Here is a 16,902-nt window from a genome sequence, read left to right as displayed (position 1 = left end):
GCTGGGCTGATCTCTGTTTACTTTTCCCAGGGTCAGGGTGGAGAACTAAGATGAGCCTGTCCTATCACCTAGTGAGCTGACTACCCTTCCTTCCTCCTTTTTCCCTTCATTCTTCCTTTCCTTCCTTCCTTCCTTCCTTCCTTCCTTCCTTCCTTCCTTCCTTCCTCTTCTTCTTCCTCTTCTTCTTCTTCTTCCAGGAAAACATTTTATAGGCACCTACCGTGTGCCTGTGCAGTGGGGGAATTCTGAGATGTACCTTTCAGAGTTACAAGAAACTTTCAGTGTAGATGGGATCATGGACCTAGATATCTGAGAATAAGACTCCAAGAGGGTTTTGGGGACTCGGGAGAGACTTGGGTAGCCAGAGAATGTTTCCTAATAAGATTACATTTGAGCCCCACCACCGTGGCTTGGTGGTTGAGCGTAGACCTATGAACCAGGAGGTCATGGATCGATTCCCAGTCAGTCAGGGCACATGCCCGGGTTGCGGGCTCGATCCCATCATTGATGTTTCTCTCTCTCCCTCTTTGAAATCAATAAAACATTTTTTTTTTTTTTAAAAAGAGCTTCAAAAATTAAAAAAAAGATTACATTTGAGCCAGGCCCTGTAGAATATCTAGGGGTGAGTGATATTATGCTGGGTAAAAAGAACAGTTTAAACAAAAGTGTTGAAGAAAAGAGGCTATGGTGTACTTGGACCATGGGAAGGGGTCCAGTTTGGCAAAATGAGAGCTCAAAGCAGATGAGAGGCTGGGAAGGTGGACAGGGTCTGGTTCTGGAAGTGACCTGCAATGGCACCCTAAGGAGTTTTTGTATAGGCCTTGGACCAGTGCATGCTCCAGGGCAGGGAGGGAGTGACCCACTGAGAATGCTCTGGGAAGCCAGTTTGGCTGGGGTGTGAAAAGTAGATGCAAGAGAGGGAGCTTGAAGATCAGTTAAGAGTCCCTGCAGTACTTCAGGCTCTGAGTCTGTAAGGATCCAAATGGGGGAAGAGGCAGAGGGACTGTTAGGAAGGGAAGGATGCAGGAGATATAAGTCTTATTATGCAGGAGATATAAGTCCCAATTGTGAATTGTTGGTGACTGGATGTTAGAAGAGAGGAGTGGGAGGAGGAAGAGATGAAGCAAGTTAAGGCTACCAACCAGAATGATGGCGGAATGGTGGGGTCCTTAGAAAGTCAAGGGTGCCTGTAGGAGAACCAGCTTAGGGCACTTTGGGTCAGAGGAAACAATGTGATGTCACAGGAAAAGGGCAGACTCTGAACTCAGACCTTGAGTCCAGTCCCAGCTCTGCGGCTCGGTGCAGGTTGATCCAGCTCCCAGAGACTGTTCCTTCATCTGCAAAATGGGATCATAGCACCTACCTCATATGGTATTTTAACGGGGGGGAGGGGTGCAAGCTTATGCTCCTGCATGTGGCAGACACTCAGGGAGTGGGAGCTGCTGATGTTAGACGTGTGAGTGTGAGGGACCTGGCACCATCTGTATGGAGAGGTCAGCAGGCAGCTGTAAAAACTGGTGCATTCCTGGAGAGAGGATGAGGCTGGAGGGAGCTGTGGGCTTGAGGGGCATCTCCTTGGAAACCTAGACAAAGGCTCTAGGAGAGAGGGGAGAAAGGGGGAGAACAGGAAAAGGAGAAAAGGAAAGCCTTTCTCAAGGGCAGTGGGAGGAAAAGAGCCAGAAGAGGAGGCTGCTTTGGAGTGGGACAGCCAGGAGAGCCATTTATCCTTCTTTCATTCATTCTCAAACACTTACTGAGCATTCCTCAACCAGACCTCTTCTAGGCCTGTGGTGAACACGACATTACCACTGCCCTCCAAGTGGGGGAGAAGACATGAAATAGCTGGGTACATCCTGTTTACAGTTGCCATGACTGTTACAGAGAAGCATGGCATTCTGAGAGTGAGTGTAACAGGCAGCCAGCCTAGTCCTAGGGTCAGGGTAGACTGCAGGGAAGAGAGAGTGTTCTAGGCAAAGGGAATGGCTAGCTTATGTCCAGGCTCTGAGGTGGGAAGGAACATGGTCCATTGACAGACTAGAGAGGGGAGCAGGAAGGGAGAGGGGTCCGAGTCCTTCTGGACAGGTATATAGACTCATATATTACATGAACATTGTGGATCAAGTTTAGCATTTATCCCAAAAGAAATAGAGACTCAAGTGCAGGGAGTGGTGTGAACAGATGTGTGGTTTTGACATCACCTGAGTCAGAGGAGGAGAGAATTTGGAGAACGCAGGAGAGAACCACGTGGTCCAAGACTTGGAGGAAGGCAGGAGAAAGGCTCTTACCGTGTTGCCAGTAGTCATGGGTAGGGAGTCTCCTATGCCAGCATCTCAGGGAAGCTGCAGTGCAAAAGGTTCAGAGAGGATAAAAAGTTAGCAGTAAAGCAAGGTTTAGCAAAGTATCAAGGGTCAGTCTCAAGATGAAGGTAAGGAGGTAGAGAGAGGAAGGGGTAAGTCAGTGGGCAGGGTAGGGGTCAAGATCACTGGTTGAACTAACCATCCCCCTGAGGAGCTGGGATGACTGAGATTGATACTCACACCTCTGCCTCTGACACCAGCAGTGAGGAAAAGGAGAGGTGGGGACCATGAGAAAAGCTGAAGTTTAGAGAAAGGGATTCTAAAACTTTTCAGTAGAAGGGAAGAGAAGATGGCCTTTGGTGATTAAGGGAGCTCCAGGTGAGAGTGAAGAGTGGTCCCTGGGAGGGGGACCACAGGGAGTCAGTGCTAAACAGTGCTGAGGGGCAGCGGAAGAAATGGTAAGCAGAGGTGGCGGCCAGAACAGATTCTCTCAGCCTTGGGCAGGACCTGTTGCTAGGCTGTAAGGATGACTCGGGGTTTTGACAGGTGCTTACTGCCTACCTGGACTACATGGAAGAGCTGGGGATGCTGCTGGGTGGACAGCCAGCCTCCACACGGGAGCAGATGCGGAAGGTGCTGGAGCTGGAGATACAACTGGCCAACATCACGGTGCCCCAGGACCAGCGCCGGGACGAGGAGAAGATCTATCGCAAGATGAGCATCGCAGAGCTGCAGGTGAGGCCAGTGGGGAACAGGGACAACTGGGAGGCGCCAGCCCCTGGCACAGACCACTCAGCTTCTCTTCAGGCCATCTTCCTGAGGCAGCCGATCCTTTTTTCATTTCCTTGCTTTTCTGAGCTTCCCCGCTGCATAGTTGCTATCCTGGAAAGAAAAGTGGTGACCATTGTAGGCCATCTTTCACTGGGCCATCCCTTGGTCCCTTTCTTGTTGCCTGGGCATGCATAGAGAGATCAAGTTAAAAACTTGTAACAACTTGTACAAGATATCCACGAAACAATCAGAAAGTGTGTGGAAGCATCTCCTAGGGGGCCCTCACTGTGCCAGGCATCAACCCTTCAGTTGTTGGATTATGGAGAAGTTGGGTAAGGGGGTTCTAGAGGAGAGGTCACCTATGTAGGGATGCTGGGTGGTATCAGAGGAATGGTGTTTTCAACTGTTATGAAAATCTGTGAATATCTGTGCCCCAGCTAAATACCACACGTGGTGGTTTTCCTTGAATAAGTGACTGGGCTCTGAGATTGAGGGGCGCTCAGGCCTGGAAAAGGGTTTATTGAAGGAAGGGGCCACAAAGCAATTAATAGGTGTTACCTTGGTAATGGGAAGGACTCCCAGGCTCCAACATATCAGTGGGTGAAGGGTCTGCTGGGAGCCAGGTGAGCAAGCAGGGAGGCTTGAGATATATTTTGCTCCCAGGCCCTGGCACCCTCCATGGACTGGCTGGAGTTCCTGTCTTTCTTGCTGTCACCGCTGGAGCTGAGCGACTCTGAGCCTGTGGTGGTGTATGGGACGGATTATTTGCAACAGGTGTCAGAGCTCATCAACCGCACGGAGCCAAGGTATGGGGGATGGGGCTCAGGGCTCCGTGCAGGTTCCGGGCAGGAACTGAGCATAGAGAAGTGGCATACCAGACACATAAGGATTTGACAAGGCCCTGGACATTCCAGCCAGCAAAAAACAATGTCTGTGATCTACTCCCCTCGGCCAGGGCTTCAGGGGGTCTACATGTGATCTGTATCCCTGCTCCAACCTGACTTCTGCAGGCAGGTGTATGGTCCCAGGGAGAGAGAGAGAGAGAGAGAGAGAGAGAGAGAGAGATTGATTGATTCTGGGACAGCTCCCACCTACGCCTCTCAGCCAGCTGCCTGCACATCTGTGGAGCTGGTTTGGGGTAGAAATGGTAACCCACCTGCCTTTTTCTTATGTTCTGGTCTGGACGCCAGCACCCTGAACAATTACCTGATCTGGAACCTGGTGCAGAAGACAACCTCGAGCCTGGACCGCCGTTTTGAGTCTGCACAAGAGAAGCTGCTGCAGACCCTCTATGGCACCAAAAAGGTGGGCTCCCCCTCTCTGCTCCCATTTTCCCGCCCGGCCTCGCCGAGGCTTCACGCTTACTGTGTCAGGCACCGGTTGCCTCATGGTGTGTTATGGAGCACAGGATTAGGAGTCAAGCGGGCTTGGGTTACACCCCCAACTCCTCCATTCTTTTAGCCAATAGGCCTTGGTCATGTCACCTAGCCTCTCTGAATCCCCATTCCCACGTCTGTAAAGCAGGAGTATGTGCAGGAAGGATATATGCCGTTCTTGGTTTCTAGGCACCCTGTTCAGTGGGGAAAGTGGACATGTACAATTATTTAGGGGTGATAAGAGCTTGCATTGAATGAAAGACCTTCTTCATGTTATAGGACAGAGGTGGGGACAGCACATTATACCTGGGGGGATAGGTGGCATCGGGAAAGGCTACTCCGAAGAGGTGACATTTGAAGAGTGAGTTCTCCAAGAAAACAAGAGAGAAGGGCAGTCCAGGCAGAAGGAACAGGATGTGAAAATTCCCAGAGGCCAGAGGGAGCATGGTGGGTTTGCATGTGTTCTGGTGTGAGCTTGAGAACAGGGCAGCCGAGGCTGAGGGTGGAGAGATGGGCCTGGGGCCATCCGTGACGGGACCCGAAGGTTGTGTGAAGAAGTCTGGCATTGATTTTTTTTTCAGGGATGGGGAACCATGGGATGGTTTTAAGGAGAAGAGTAACGCAGTTAGATTTATGTATTAGATCATCTTTCTGGCAGCCAAATGGAAGATGGGAGGGGAGTGGCCGAGGAGAGGGGAGGAGAATGGAATTAGAGTTTCCAGTTAGGAGAACACTGCAATCTTCAGGCAAGAGATGAGAGTGTTGTAGTGCAGGGCAGTGGCAAAAGGGTGGTCGGGAGAGATGATTAGGAAGTGGTTTGTAGAAACTGGTGATAAATTGAATGTAGGGGTAGGGAGAGGGAGGAAGCTGGTGACTTCCAGGTTTCTGGCGTGGGGGACTGAGATGTGGAGCTGAGCAAAGAAACCTCTGGACCTCAATGGGCCTCTTAGGAATTGAAGAGGAGGAGAGCGCCAGGAACAGAGTGGGCAGCACACACGTTTCTCCCGAGGTTTCTCTGACGGGGTTGGCACACCTGGTGATAGTGCTCCTCATTGTCCATGGAGTCCAAGGAGAGATGGCACCCACACCCAGGCCTCCATTGTCTCGAGCTGAGAGGGGCTGGCCCCAGAGACAGCTTGGAGGACAGAGCCCTCTCTGGGAGGCCTGGCTCTTTGTCCCTTGCAGTCCTGCATACCAAGGTGGCAGACCTGCATCTCCAACACGGACGATGCCCTTGGCTTCGCTCTGGGCTCCCTCTTTGTGAAGGCCACATTTGACCGGCAAAGCAAGGAAATTGTGAGTCTTCAAGTTTCCTCCAACTCTACCCCTTGATTTGGCTAAAATTCACTGTTCATATTTGTGAGTACATATAGGAAAAAATGGAAGGAAATTGGGATTATGGGATTATGACAGGTTCCTTTTGTCCTTTAAAGTTCTCTGCATTTCCCAAATTTCCTATAATGAGTTTATGTTACCTGTTTCATAAGAAAAAACATTTACTTATTTTTCTCACCTGAGGATGTTTTTCATTGATTCGAGAGAGGAAGGAAGAGGGAGCGAGAGAAACATCAATGTGACAGAGAAACATTGACCGGTTGCCTCATGTAGGCGCCCCAACTGGGGATCGAACCTGCAACCTGAGTGTACCCTGACCAGAAATCGAACTCTTGACCCTTCGGTTCAAAGAATGAGGGTCTAACCACTGAACCACCGACCAGGGCTTTATTTATTTTTTTATTAAGAGATGATAATGAATGTGCTGAAAGTATTATCTACAAGAATGTTTATGGCAATGTTGTTGATAATAAGAGAGAATAAAAACATCTTAAATGTCTAATCATAGGAGAATGGAAAAATAAACTGTGGTTAGGATGGACTATGAGGCAGCTTTAAAACTGATGATATATTTTTAAGTGAAAAAGAAGTTGCTATATATATATATGTATATATATATAATTCCATTACATATATATGGAAAGACACTATAAGTTAGATAATCAAATGTTAAATGAAGTTGTCTCTGAGTGAAGGATTATAAGTGGTCTATTTTCTTCTTCAAGTCTTCTCAGTTTTCTAAATTTTCTGCTATCAATGCTTTCCCTTGGTAATAGATAAAAATCAATGCGCTACATTAAATTTAATATTAACTCAATTGAATTTTCAGTTAAAATTTTTGATTAATTAGAACAAAAGACACCCGCAATCCCAGCACCTTCACAAAGCATGTTTCCTCCTCATCCTCCCCAGATGCTCAGCCTTAGTTCAGGGATTTGGGCACTCCCACATGCTCCCCTGGAAGGACAGGGCTGGGACACCAGGTGGACGGGGGAGAAAGGTCTCATTAATGCGAGTGGGGGCCAGACTTGTGTCCCTTCCCGCCCCAGGCAGAGGGGATGATTAGCGAGATCCGAGATGCCTTTGAGGAGGGCCTGGGACAGCTGGTTTGGATGGATGAGAAGACCCGCCAGGCAGCCAAAGAGAAAGTAAGCTGTGGCCAGGGTTGGGGCGCCATCTTGAGGTGGGGATGGAGGACACAGTTTTATGGGAGACTGGGGAAGGAAACGCGTCATCTGGTCTCTTCAGGCAGATGCCATCTATGATATGATCGGCTTCCCGGACTTCATCCTGGAGCCCAAAGAGCTGGATGATGTTTATGATGGGGTGAGTACCTCTGCTCATCAGTTTTGAACTTCAGCCCCACGGAGGGGCACTATTCCCTGGGCTCAATAGGAGCTCAAGCCCTAGGAGGGAAAGAGGTGCTGGTTAGTTCCTTTCAGAGGCAATGCAGGCAACCTACATTGCTCAGGTGCCGGCTCTGTGCTAGGCTGCAGGCCACACGTTAGTAGAAGGCAGTGTGAACCAGCAGGGATTTGCAGTCAAACCTGACTCAAATCCTGTTTCCACCTCTATCTGTGTAACCTTGGACAAGTTATATAACCTCTCTGTCTCTCTGAGCCTCAGTTTCTTCATCTGTAAAATGGGGGGTCCTATAAGTACCTACCTGGTAGGGTTCTTGTGAGAACAAAAGGAGGGAGTATGTGAAAAAAAAAACAATGTTCATAAGTGCTCTTCAAGTCTTGGTGTTTATTACTTACTAGATACTTTATGGTTGAAGGAACTGAGGCTCAGAGAGGTGCTAATTAGTAGCCAAGCTGGAACTTTTATCTGCTCCAACATGTTCTCTTGCTTGCTTTCTCCTTCCCACCATTCCGATAGTATGAAGTCTCTGAAGATTCCTTCTTCCAGAACATGTTGAATTTGTACAACTTCACTGCCAAAGTGATGGCTGACCAGCTCCGAAAGCCTCCTGGCCGGGAACAGTGAGAATGGAGGGCGGTAGACAGTTGGGGCAGCAAGAGAAGCAGGGGAGGTTTCCAGGGCTCTGGGGGATGGGCAAGACTGATCCAAACCAGTGACACAAGGTCCTTGCTGGAGGTCGGTCAAGGCTGCTGGGCTAGGGGGAGCATCGGGAGAGTCAGGAGACTAAGCTTCTGCCTCTCCCACCCCCAGGTGGAGCATGACCCCCCAGACAGTGAATGCCTACTACCTTCCAACCAAGAATGAAATTGTCTTCCCTGCTGGCATCCTGCAGGCCCCCTTCTACGCCCGCAACCACCCCAAGTGTGTCTGAGGCAGGAGGGGCTGGGTGTTGGAGCCTGGGCCTCTGGGTGGGCTGGGAGCAGGGCTGGAGGTGGGATCCAGAAATCCCCCTACCATCTCCTCACTCAGCATTCCTCACCTGCCAGGGCCCTGAACTTTGGTGGCATCGGTGTGGTGATGGGCCACGAGTTGACACATGCCTTTGATGACCAAGGTAGAGGCCCATGGAGTTGTTCCCTTCAGCCTAGAATTCCCAGTGGCTCCTGCAAGGCCTTGAGATGTTGGGAGCAGGTCGAATGTACCCTGGAGGGGGGAGCTCCTGACCCCAAGGGTTGAACTCTGGTCACAGTGGGGTGCAAAGGTTCATTCTCCTCAGGGCGTGAGTATGACAAGGAAGGGAACCTGCGGCCATGGTGGCAGAATGAGTCGCTGGCAGCCTTCCAGAACCACACGGCCTGCATGGAGGAGCAGTACAGCCAGTACCGGGTCAATGGGGAGAAGCTCAACGGCCGCCAGACGCTGGGGGAGAACATTGCTGATAACGGAGGGCTTAAGGCTGCCTACAACGTGAGTGCCTGGCCAGCCCTCCAGTGTCTGAGGCCCACCCTGGAGGGACAAGAGCCCGGGGGAGCCGGGGGCGGGGTGGGGCGGGGGGGAGGCCCTGGTGGCCTTACCGCTCCTGTGTCCAACCCTAGGCTTACAAGGCGTGGCTGAGAAAGCATGGGGAGGAGAAGCAGCTGCCAGCTGTGGGGCTCACCAACCACCAGCTCTTCTTTGTGGGATTTGCCCAGGTATTGCCCTCCCGGGAGGCCTGGGGTCTGCCCCTCTCCCACTTCTTCCTGGGTGTGTCTTTAGAAGTCTGGGGCATCTGGGAAGTGGGGCCAAAGTTGGGGGGTGGAAGGTGGTCTGGGGAGGCCTCTTGGCTGGGGCACACCCAAGCCTGTGAGGAAGCCTGGGGAGAGAGGATTCTTCAGGAGGCTTTTGCAGATCTCAGAGGGCAGAGCCGGGCCTGCTTGAGGGGGCGGGGTGGGCAGCAGGACTGATCCTCACCATGTACTGGGAGGTGGCAGTGGAGGAGGAAACTAAAGCCCGGGTACAGAGTGGCTCATCCAGGGCTACCCAGGAATAAAGTAAGTGGCAGAGTGCGACTCAGGCAGGGTGTCCTCGAGGCACTTTGCTCGACAGCAGGCAGCCTCTGGGGGTGGGCTTCTTCCCCTCAGATGCAGCAACCCCGTTTCCAGGACAGTTTTGAAGGGCCGTCAAGGAATTTGGGAGAGAGGGTGCAGTCCCCTCCCTTACTGCTGATAGCCAGGGGTTGGAGCTGATGCTGGCTGAGCCCCCGCCTGTGTTCCTGAGGCCTCCTGAGCTGAGGGGCAGTGCAGTGGTGGTTTGTGTCCCTGGATGGCTCTGCTGCAGCCCAGTCTGTGACCTTGCCCACATTAGACACCATATGTCCCCGTGTCTGTCCTGGCCCGCAGGTGTGGTGCTCGGTCCGCACACCCGAGAGCTCTCACGAGGGGCTGGTGACCGACCCCCACAGCCCTGCCCGCTTCCGTGTGCTGGGCACTCTCTCCAACTCCCGTGACTTCCTGCGGCACTTCGGCTGCCCTGTCGGCTCCCCCATGAACCCAGGGCAGCTGTGTGAAGTGTGGTAGACCTGGGTCCGGGGAGAAATGGCCAGCTGTTGCTAGGGCCTGGGGCAGCTCGCCCAGCAAGGCTGTTTGCTCTGGAGTTTGGAGAAGGCACATGCCAGCTAGACTGGGTCTAGCCCCTCCACACCACAGGTGACATAGGTCCCAGTCCCTGCTCAGCCACCACATTGTGCCTCTGCTTCGGGGGTGCCCCTGCCTCTAGCAGAGCCCCCACCACTCACTGTGACATCCTTCCATGTCACCTTGCCTGAAGGAGGCCTGGGTGGGGGGTGGGGGGCACCAGCTCCCCCAGGAAGGAGCCGGCCTTTCTAGCCCCAAGCTCACTTGGCTTGATGGCCATGGGGCCTGCTATGCTTCTTCTGGAGGCTCACACAATGCTCACTTGGGAGTGGACTTAGCTCCTTTAGCACCCCCCCTCAGGGGCCGCCCTCCACCTCATGCTCCTCATACTGCTGCTTCCCACACTGCTGCCAACCCTCACTGACAGACCAACTGTGCTTGGCTCTTAGTGGAAGCCCGAGGGCCTCTGCAAGCCTCCCTGCTGCCTCCTTGTTCCCCTGGGCTCAGAGTGGACGAGTGTATGTGTAGGGGATGCTAGTTCCTGTGTCTTGGGGCACAACTCTTAGGGGAGGGCTGAGTCTTCCCGGACCAAGCCGGAAAGCAGATAGAACAGGGAGAGGGAAGGACAGAGTTTATTTTTACAGGGAAGAGGGTGGGGAGGGTGTGGTCTTGGCCCTGTAGGACCCTGTGCCAATAAATAGACACGCATCAGTCAGCCTGTCTCTTCCTTTGGTCCTGTTTTCATTTCTTCATTTACTCATTCCACCAATGTTTATTGAGCAACTACTATATGCCAGGCACTCTTGTGGACACTCAATAACTCACTCACCAGAAACAGGGGACTGACGTTTGAAGCCCCAAGAAGATAGAGAAAGAGAGGTGGGATGGAAGAATGGGATGAAGCTAAATCTGGTTGGGCAGAGTACATCCTCTGCTCTCTGGTGGCCATATCGCCATTGCCTGCTGTTGCACAGTTCAAAGGCTTTGCCACTGCCCTCCCCTGGTGCATGTAACTGGGCCTGACACCGAGTTCAGGGTAACTATGGCACTAGGGTCAGCTTGAAAAGTGGGTGGCACTCACCTTGCAGTGGAGGGAAGTATGCCATTCCCTGGAGCTCGGAGTACCAGCCGCTGCTTGCAGCTGAAAAGGCATGCATTTCCCTAGTACCTCAAAGGCTCAGTGCTCCTGAGAGTCACCTACATACACTCATCAGGGCCTAGCAAGTGCCAGGCACAGAGATGGTGGATACAGCTGTCACCCTCCAGAGTAAGGGAGGGAAAGGAGCATTTGTTGAAAACCTCTTGCATTCCAGGCACCTCTCACTCAATCATTTATTAGTTTATACATCCACAGATGTATTTTAAAAAATGTATCAGTTACCAACAATGTTCCAGTCCCTGGTGCTGCAGAGATGAATAAGATGGTTCCTCCTCTCAAGCGACTCTCCACTTGGCACTTTCACCTTCATGAGCTCATCTAATCCTCATAGCAACATTTTTTGTTGTTGTTGATTCTCATCTGAGGATATGTTTCCATTGATTTTTAGAGAGAGTAGAAAGGACGGGGAGAGACAGAGAGAGAAACATAGATGTGAGAGAGACACATCGATTGCCTTCTGCATGCCCCAACCAGGGCTGGGGATCAAGCCTGCAACCAAGGTATGTGCCTTTGACCAGAATTGAACCAGGGACCCTTCAGTCCGAGGACCGATGCTCTATCCACTGGGCCAAATCAGCCAGGGCGCAACATATTTTATAAGTCCTCCAGTTTCCATTTTACAGATATAACCCTAACCACTTCACTGAATTCAAAGAGACCTGATTGAAATCAGCTTTAATAGCTGAATGAACTTGAGCCTGTTCCTTAACCTCTATGAGCCTCAGTTTCTTTACCTGTAAAATGAGAACTAGAGCAAAACTGTGGAAAGAGTCCAGTCTCAATTCTCTTTAAAATTCAGTGTTCTGCCCTGGCTGGCGTTGCTCAGTTGGTTTGAGCGTTACCAGTATGCCAAAAGGTTGCAGGTTCAGTTCCTGGTCAGGGCACATGCCCAGGTTGCAGGTTCAATCCCCATTGGGGGTGAATGCAAGGTTCTCACATCGATATTTCTCTTGTTCTCTCTAAAAAGAAATCAATAAAAGCATGTCCTCAGGTAAGAATTAAAAAAATAAAATTAAAATTCAGTGTTCCCCAAGATGGGGGTAGGTTTGGTTGAGTTTGGAAGGTTAAGAGCGAAACTTTGCCAGGGATTGGTGCTGGGGTCCCTGGTGATAGCACCAGCATGTGCCCCACAGTTTGTCTCCTGTGCCAGCACCAGGCTGTCCCTATAAAGAGCTATATTTGGGCCCCTGTCAAGTTACCTGAAGTGCTGGCTGCTCACCAAGGGAAGGAAATAGCTGGCTACTCAGAAAGGAGCAACGCGGCTTTGGGACTCTAAGACCAAGGGAAGGCACAGCTTGAGCCACTGCGAACATGACTCCAGGAGGGACAGCAAAATGTATCAGAAAGAGGAGGGCCATCACATCTGGAAACCTGGTTCTGCCTCCAGCTGTTACCCCCTAAATGTGTGACACTAGGCATGGCTCATCTCCTCTTCAGGGCTCAGTATCCTTAGCAGTCTGTAAAATAAGTAGTGATTTGGATGAGATGATGTCTGAGGATCCGTTCAGCTTTAATGTTTTAAAAAGGAATTCATGGCCCTAGCCAGTTTGGCTCAGTGGACAGAGTTTGATTCCAGGTTTGATTCCAGTCAAGGCATGTACCTCCATTGCAGGTTTGATCCCTGGCACATGCCAGGAGACAATCAATCAATGTGTCTCTCTCACATCGATGTTTCTCTCTCTTTGTCTCTCCCCCTCCCTCCCACTCTCTCTAAAAAAAAAGTCAATGGAAAAATATCTTTGGGTGAGGATTAACAACAAAAACAACAATAACAAAAAAGGAATCCATTGCCCTAACCGGTTTGGCTCAGTGGACTGAAGGGTCCCAGGTTCGATTCCAGTCAAGGGCATCTGATCAATGATTCTCTCTCATCATTGAGGTTTCTCTCTTTCCCTTCCTCTCTGAAATAAAAATATTTTAAAAAAGATTACGTAACTTCCAATGTCAGATAAGTCAGGCTGCATTAAAATAATATTTGGAACTCACCTTGGTTTCGGGCATATCCCCAGTAAGGGGTGTGCAGGAGGCAGCTGATTGATGTTTCTCTCTCATCGATGTTTCTAACTCTCTGTCCCTCTCCCCTCCTCTCTGTAAAAAATCAATAAAATATATTTTTTTAAAAAAAAGGAATTCATGGGCTTAGCAAATTCCGGAACCCAAAGAAATACTAAGAAATGATTTGTGAAGTTTGGGTGTTGCATAGAGGATGAGGTTTATATGTCAGAGAGCATAATGAGTAAGGAGAGAGGCTTGGCAGCATAAAGCCTTGCCTTGACATCTGATTTCAGAAGCCAACTTAGAATGCTGACCAGCTGACCTCTGTGACGTAGAAATTCCATATCTGCAAAAAGGTAAAAGTGTCTAATAATAATAATAGTAATAATAATAATAATAATAATAAGTAGCAGCTTTCATTTACTGAGTCCCTATTTTGTTTAAGCCTATACTAAATACTTTAAAAACACCATCTCACGAAATTCCCACAATAATTTATAAGGTGGTTTTATCATCTCTGTTTTACAAGGAAGAAACTAAGGGAAAAGATTATATAACTTCTGCCTGGCTGGTGTGGCTCAGTGGTTGAGCACCAACCTATGAACCAGGAGGTCATGGTTCAATTCCTGGTCAGGGCACATGCCTGGGTTGCGGGCTCAATCCCCAGTAGGAGGCAGCTGATCAATGATTCTCTCTCATCATTGAGGTTTCTCTCTTTCCCTTCCTCTCTGAAATAAAAATATTTTAAAAAAAGATTACATAACTTCCAATGTCAGATAAGTCAGGCTGCATTAAAATATTTGGAACTCAAATGCTGTTAATCACCACCATTTAGTCTTCTAAGTCATGACAGTTTAGACTCAAGCACAGACAACTGTTCTCCGGGCAATTCCATCATACTTCTATGTGAGATCACCACCAGCAGGTACATTTCCATGCTACCCAGCTCCCTTTGGCCAGGCACATGTGACAAGTAGGCAGCTGCAGGAAACTCAGGCACATGTTGAGCTGAAATTAAGCCAGGTAGCACCTGTTTGTTGAGCACTCTGCAGGTGCTTGGTTCCAGAGGAAGGCAAGGTGAACAGGTGACAGACCTTCACCCTCAGTAGCCCTGCCATGCTAAACATGCATCTGTGATATGCTCTGGTGTGTTAAGGCAGAAAGGGGATTAAAGGATGGTGCTCCTGAGTGGACACATGAGAGCAATTATTGGTAAGGGCTGGATCATAATCTACACTATCCCATTAGGAAGTATGATTAGTTCCCATACACAACTAGGTAACATGTCAAATAATATGATTATACACTTGGAAGCACGCTGGAAATGTCAGGCTGGAGGAGAGTCCCTTATAAAATAAGCAGTTTAAGCCCTGGCCAGTGTTTCTCGGTGGTAGATCATTGGCCCACACACCAAAGGGTTGTGGGTTCGATTCCCGGTCAATGGCATGTACCTGGGTTGCAGGTTTGATCCCAGGCCCTAGTCAGGGCATGTGCAGGAGGCAACCAATTGATGTGTCTCTCACATTGATGCTTTTCTTTCTCTCTCTCTCCTTTCCTTCTATTCTCTCTAAATATCAATGGAAAATATATCCTTGGGTGAAAAAAATAAAAGAGTTTCAGTGGGTCTATCATGACTCACAAAGGAGAATCTGGACAGTTTTTCAATGCCCCACTCTGGCTCCAAAGAGAGCCCCAGGCCCTTATTGTATATAAAGATGACATTCAAGAAATATTTGTCAGCCCTACCTGGTTTGGCTCAGTGGATAGAGCATTGGCCTGCAGACTCAAGGGTCCCAGGTTCAATTCGGGTCAAGGGCATGTACTTTGGTTGCCTTGGTTGCGGGCACATACCCAGTAGGGAGTGTGCAGGAGGCAGCTGATCGATGTTTCTCTCTCATCGATGTTTCTACCTCTCTATCCCTCTCCCTTCCTCTCTGCAAAAAATCAATAAAATATATGTTAAAAAAAAAAATTTGTCAGCCTGGCTTGTGTGGCTCAGTGGTTGAGCATCAACCTATAACTCAGAAGGTCGCGGTTCCATTTCTGGGCAGGGCACATGCCTGTGTTGCAGACTTGATCCCCAGTAGACGGGGTGCAAGAGGCAGCCAATCAATGATTCTCTCTCATCATTGATGTTTCTATCTCTTTCCCTCTCCCTTCCTCTCTGAAATCAATAAAAAAATATATATATATTTTTAAATATATTTTATTGATTTTTTACAGAGAGGAAGGGAGAGAGATAGAGAGTTAGAAACATCGATGAGAGAGAAACATCGATCAGCTGCCTCCTGCACACTCCCCACCGGGGATGTGCCCGCAACCAAGGTACATGCTCTTGACCGGAATCGAACCTGGGACCTTTCAGTCCGCAGGCCGACGCTCTATCCACTGAGCCAAACCGGTTTCGGCCAAAATTTATATATTTTTTAAAGAAATATTTGTCAAGGCCTACCATAAGCCAAGTATTAGGTTGGGTGCTATGGGCACAAAGATGGAGAGGAAACAGTTCCTGTTCTCCGAGAGCGCAGAGTCTAGGGAAGGGGAGAAATATGTATCAAGCATGGTGGAAGTACAGGGAAGAAATGAGTCACTTGAAGGGTAGAACAGGAAGTGTCCTGGACAGGTGACATTGAGCTGGAGTGCGGAAGATGGGAGAAATTTGCTAGCTGAAAACAGCGAAGGGCACTCCATACACAAGGATAAGGCCAACCAGCTTGAAGGGCAGGGCATGTTTAGAAATGGTGTCATGTTTAGGATGATCAGAAGGGGTACACGAAATAGGCATAATGAGAGGTTAAGAGTCTGGAGAAGAGAAGTTATAACAGCAGGTATGAAAAGAGGGCATTGTAACATCTGCTATCCTGGGGATTAACAGTAACAAGGGCCACAGTGCAATGTGACTCTTTGAAAAATATCACAACAAAGTAAGTAGCAACCTAGTGGAAACAGTGCAATGCCGTGTCCTGCCAAGAGCACTTCTGGTGCTGTGTTATTTAAGTGATGCTTCGGCTTGAAAGGTTTTCAGATGAACAGAGACATCCATAAGATGCATAGCTCTACATCTCAGGCCATGAGTTTGGGGGCAGCACGGAAGGCTGGTGGATGCAATTTGAAGGAAGGCCGTAGGAAGACAGGTGATGGGCTGGCCCTGTTTGGAGAGCAATTTGGCCACAAGGCTGGGAGTTTGGCCAAATGGTAGGAAGGAGTGCTTCTGGGAGGGCAATCTGACTGAAATGAAGTTGAGGCGGAATGTCAATGTTATCATAGGGCCTTGAAATAACTTCCATTTACCGCAGTCCTGTCGATTCCAGGTAGGTGGAGAATGACTACTGCCTGCTTTCCAGTTGTCAGGTACCTAGCCAAGCACTTTATATACATTGTCTTATTTCATTCTCATAACAACTTATGAGGGAGGTACTTCATTACCCACATTTCACAGAGGCAGAAACCAGGCTGAGAGAGGTTAGAAAACTTGTCCAATGGTCACAACTAGTGAAGGGCAGAATTTGGTTTTAAACGCCAGGCCTACTGCTCTTGGAAGCTTCTGTTCTCCCCACCCCCAACTTTTTATTTTGAAACATTTCAAACCTACCAAAAAGCTGAAACATAGTATACAACAGACATTCACATACTCTTCATTTGGAGTCATCTGTTAACAGTCTGTGTCTTATGCCACCTCGCCCCATCTCCTCGAAGATGCGATATAACTGGTATCAAAGACAAAATCTGTGCTCTGATACAAGGAAGTCATGGAAAAATGAGAGATTTAGGAGAAATTCCTTTACAGATGACTGAAGAAAGCAGGAGCATATATGGACATCTTGAAGTCAGAGACAGTATAGGCAGAACAGCTATAGTCTACTCAATGTCTGTCAGGAGTCATCCCCAGAATCCTAGCATTGAGTGGAAAAAAAGCAACAGGCTTTAAAATGGGCTTCAGACCATTACACCTATATTTATACAAATATTTAGCCAACATTCATTCAGTGCTA

The 16,902-nt window shown here is 49.2% G+C and overlaps 1 protein-coding gene across 5 annotated transcripts in view; it reads left to right on the top strand.

The window, feature by feature from the left end:
• ECE2 (endothelin converting enzyme 2) overlaps positions 1–10,465 on the top strand; it is a 32,037-nt gene extending 21,572 nt beyond the window's left edge. For all 5 annotated transcript variants that reach the window (XM_070406687.1, XM_070406684.1, XM_070406685.1 and 2 more), the window contains 12 exons: positions 2,844–3,032; positions 3,732–3,874; positions 4,259–4,373; positions 5,630–5,740; positions 6,829–6,927; positions 7,028–7,105; positions 7,661–7,764; positions 7,955–8,065; positions 8,191–8,258; positions 8,421–8,611; positions 8,740–8,835; positions 9,523–10,465. In XM_070406687.1, the coding sequence (XP_070262788.1) occupies positions 2,844–3,032; positions 3,732–3,874; positions 4,259–4,373; positions 5,630–5,740; positions 6,829–6,927; positions 7,028–7,105; positions 7,661–7,764; positions 7,955–8,065; positions 8,191–8,258; positions 8,421–8,611; positions 8,740–8,835; positions 9,523–9,699 (1,482 nt within the window). In that variant the 3' untranslated portion in view covers positions 9,700–10,465. The remainder of the gene's footprint in view (positions 1–2,843; positions 3,033–3,731; positions 3,875–4,258; positions 4,374–5,629; positions 5,741–6,828; positions 6,928–7,027; positions 7,106–7,660; positions 7,765–7,954; positions 8,066–8,190; positions 8,259–8,420; positions 8,612–8,739; positions 8,836–9,522) is intronic.
• The last annotated feature ends 6,437 nt before the right edge of the window (positions 10,466–16,902 follow it).

The sequence above is a fragment of the Myotis yumanensis genome, unplaced genomic scaffold (genome assembly GCF_028538775.1).
Source record: "Myotis yumanensis isolate MYYU_CA2020_CCGP unplaced genomic scaffold, mMyoYum1.0.hap1 SCAF_2, whole genome shotgun sequence".
NCBI classification, from domain to species: Eukaryota; Metazoa; Chordata; class Mammalia; order Chiroptera; family Vespertilionidae; genus Myotis; species Myotis yumanensis.
Note: the sequence above shows the minus strand (reverse complement) of the source record. Positions and strands in the feature narration are given on the sequence as shown.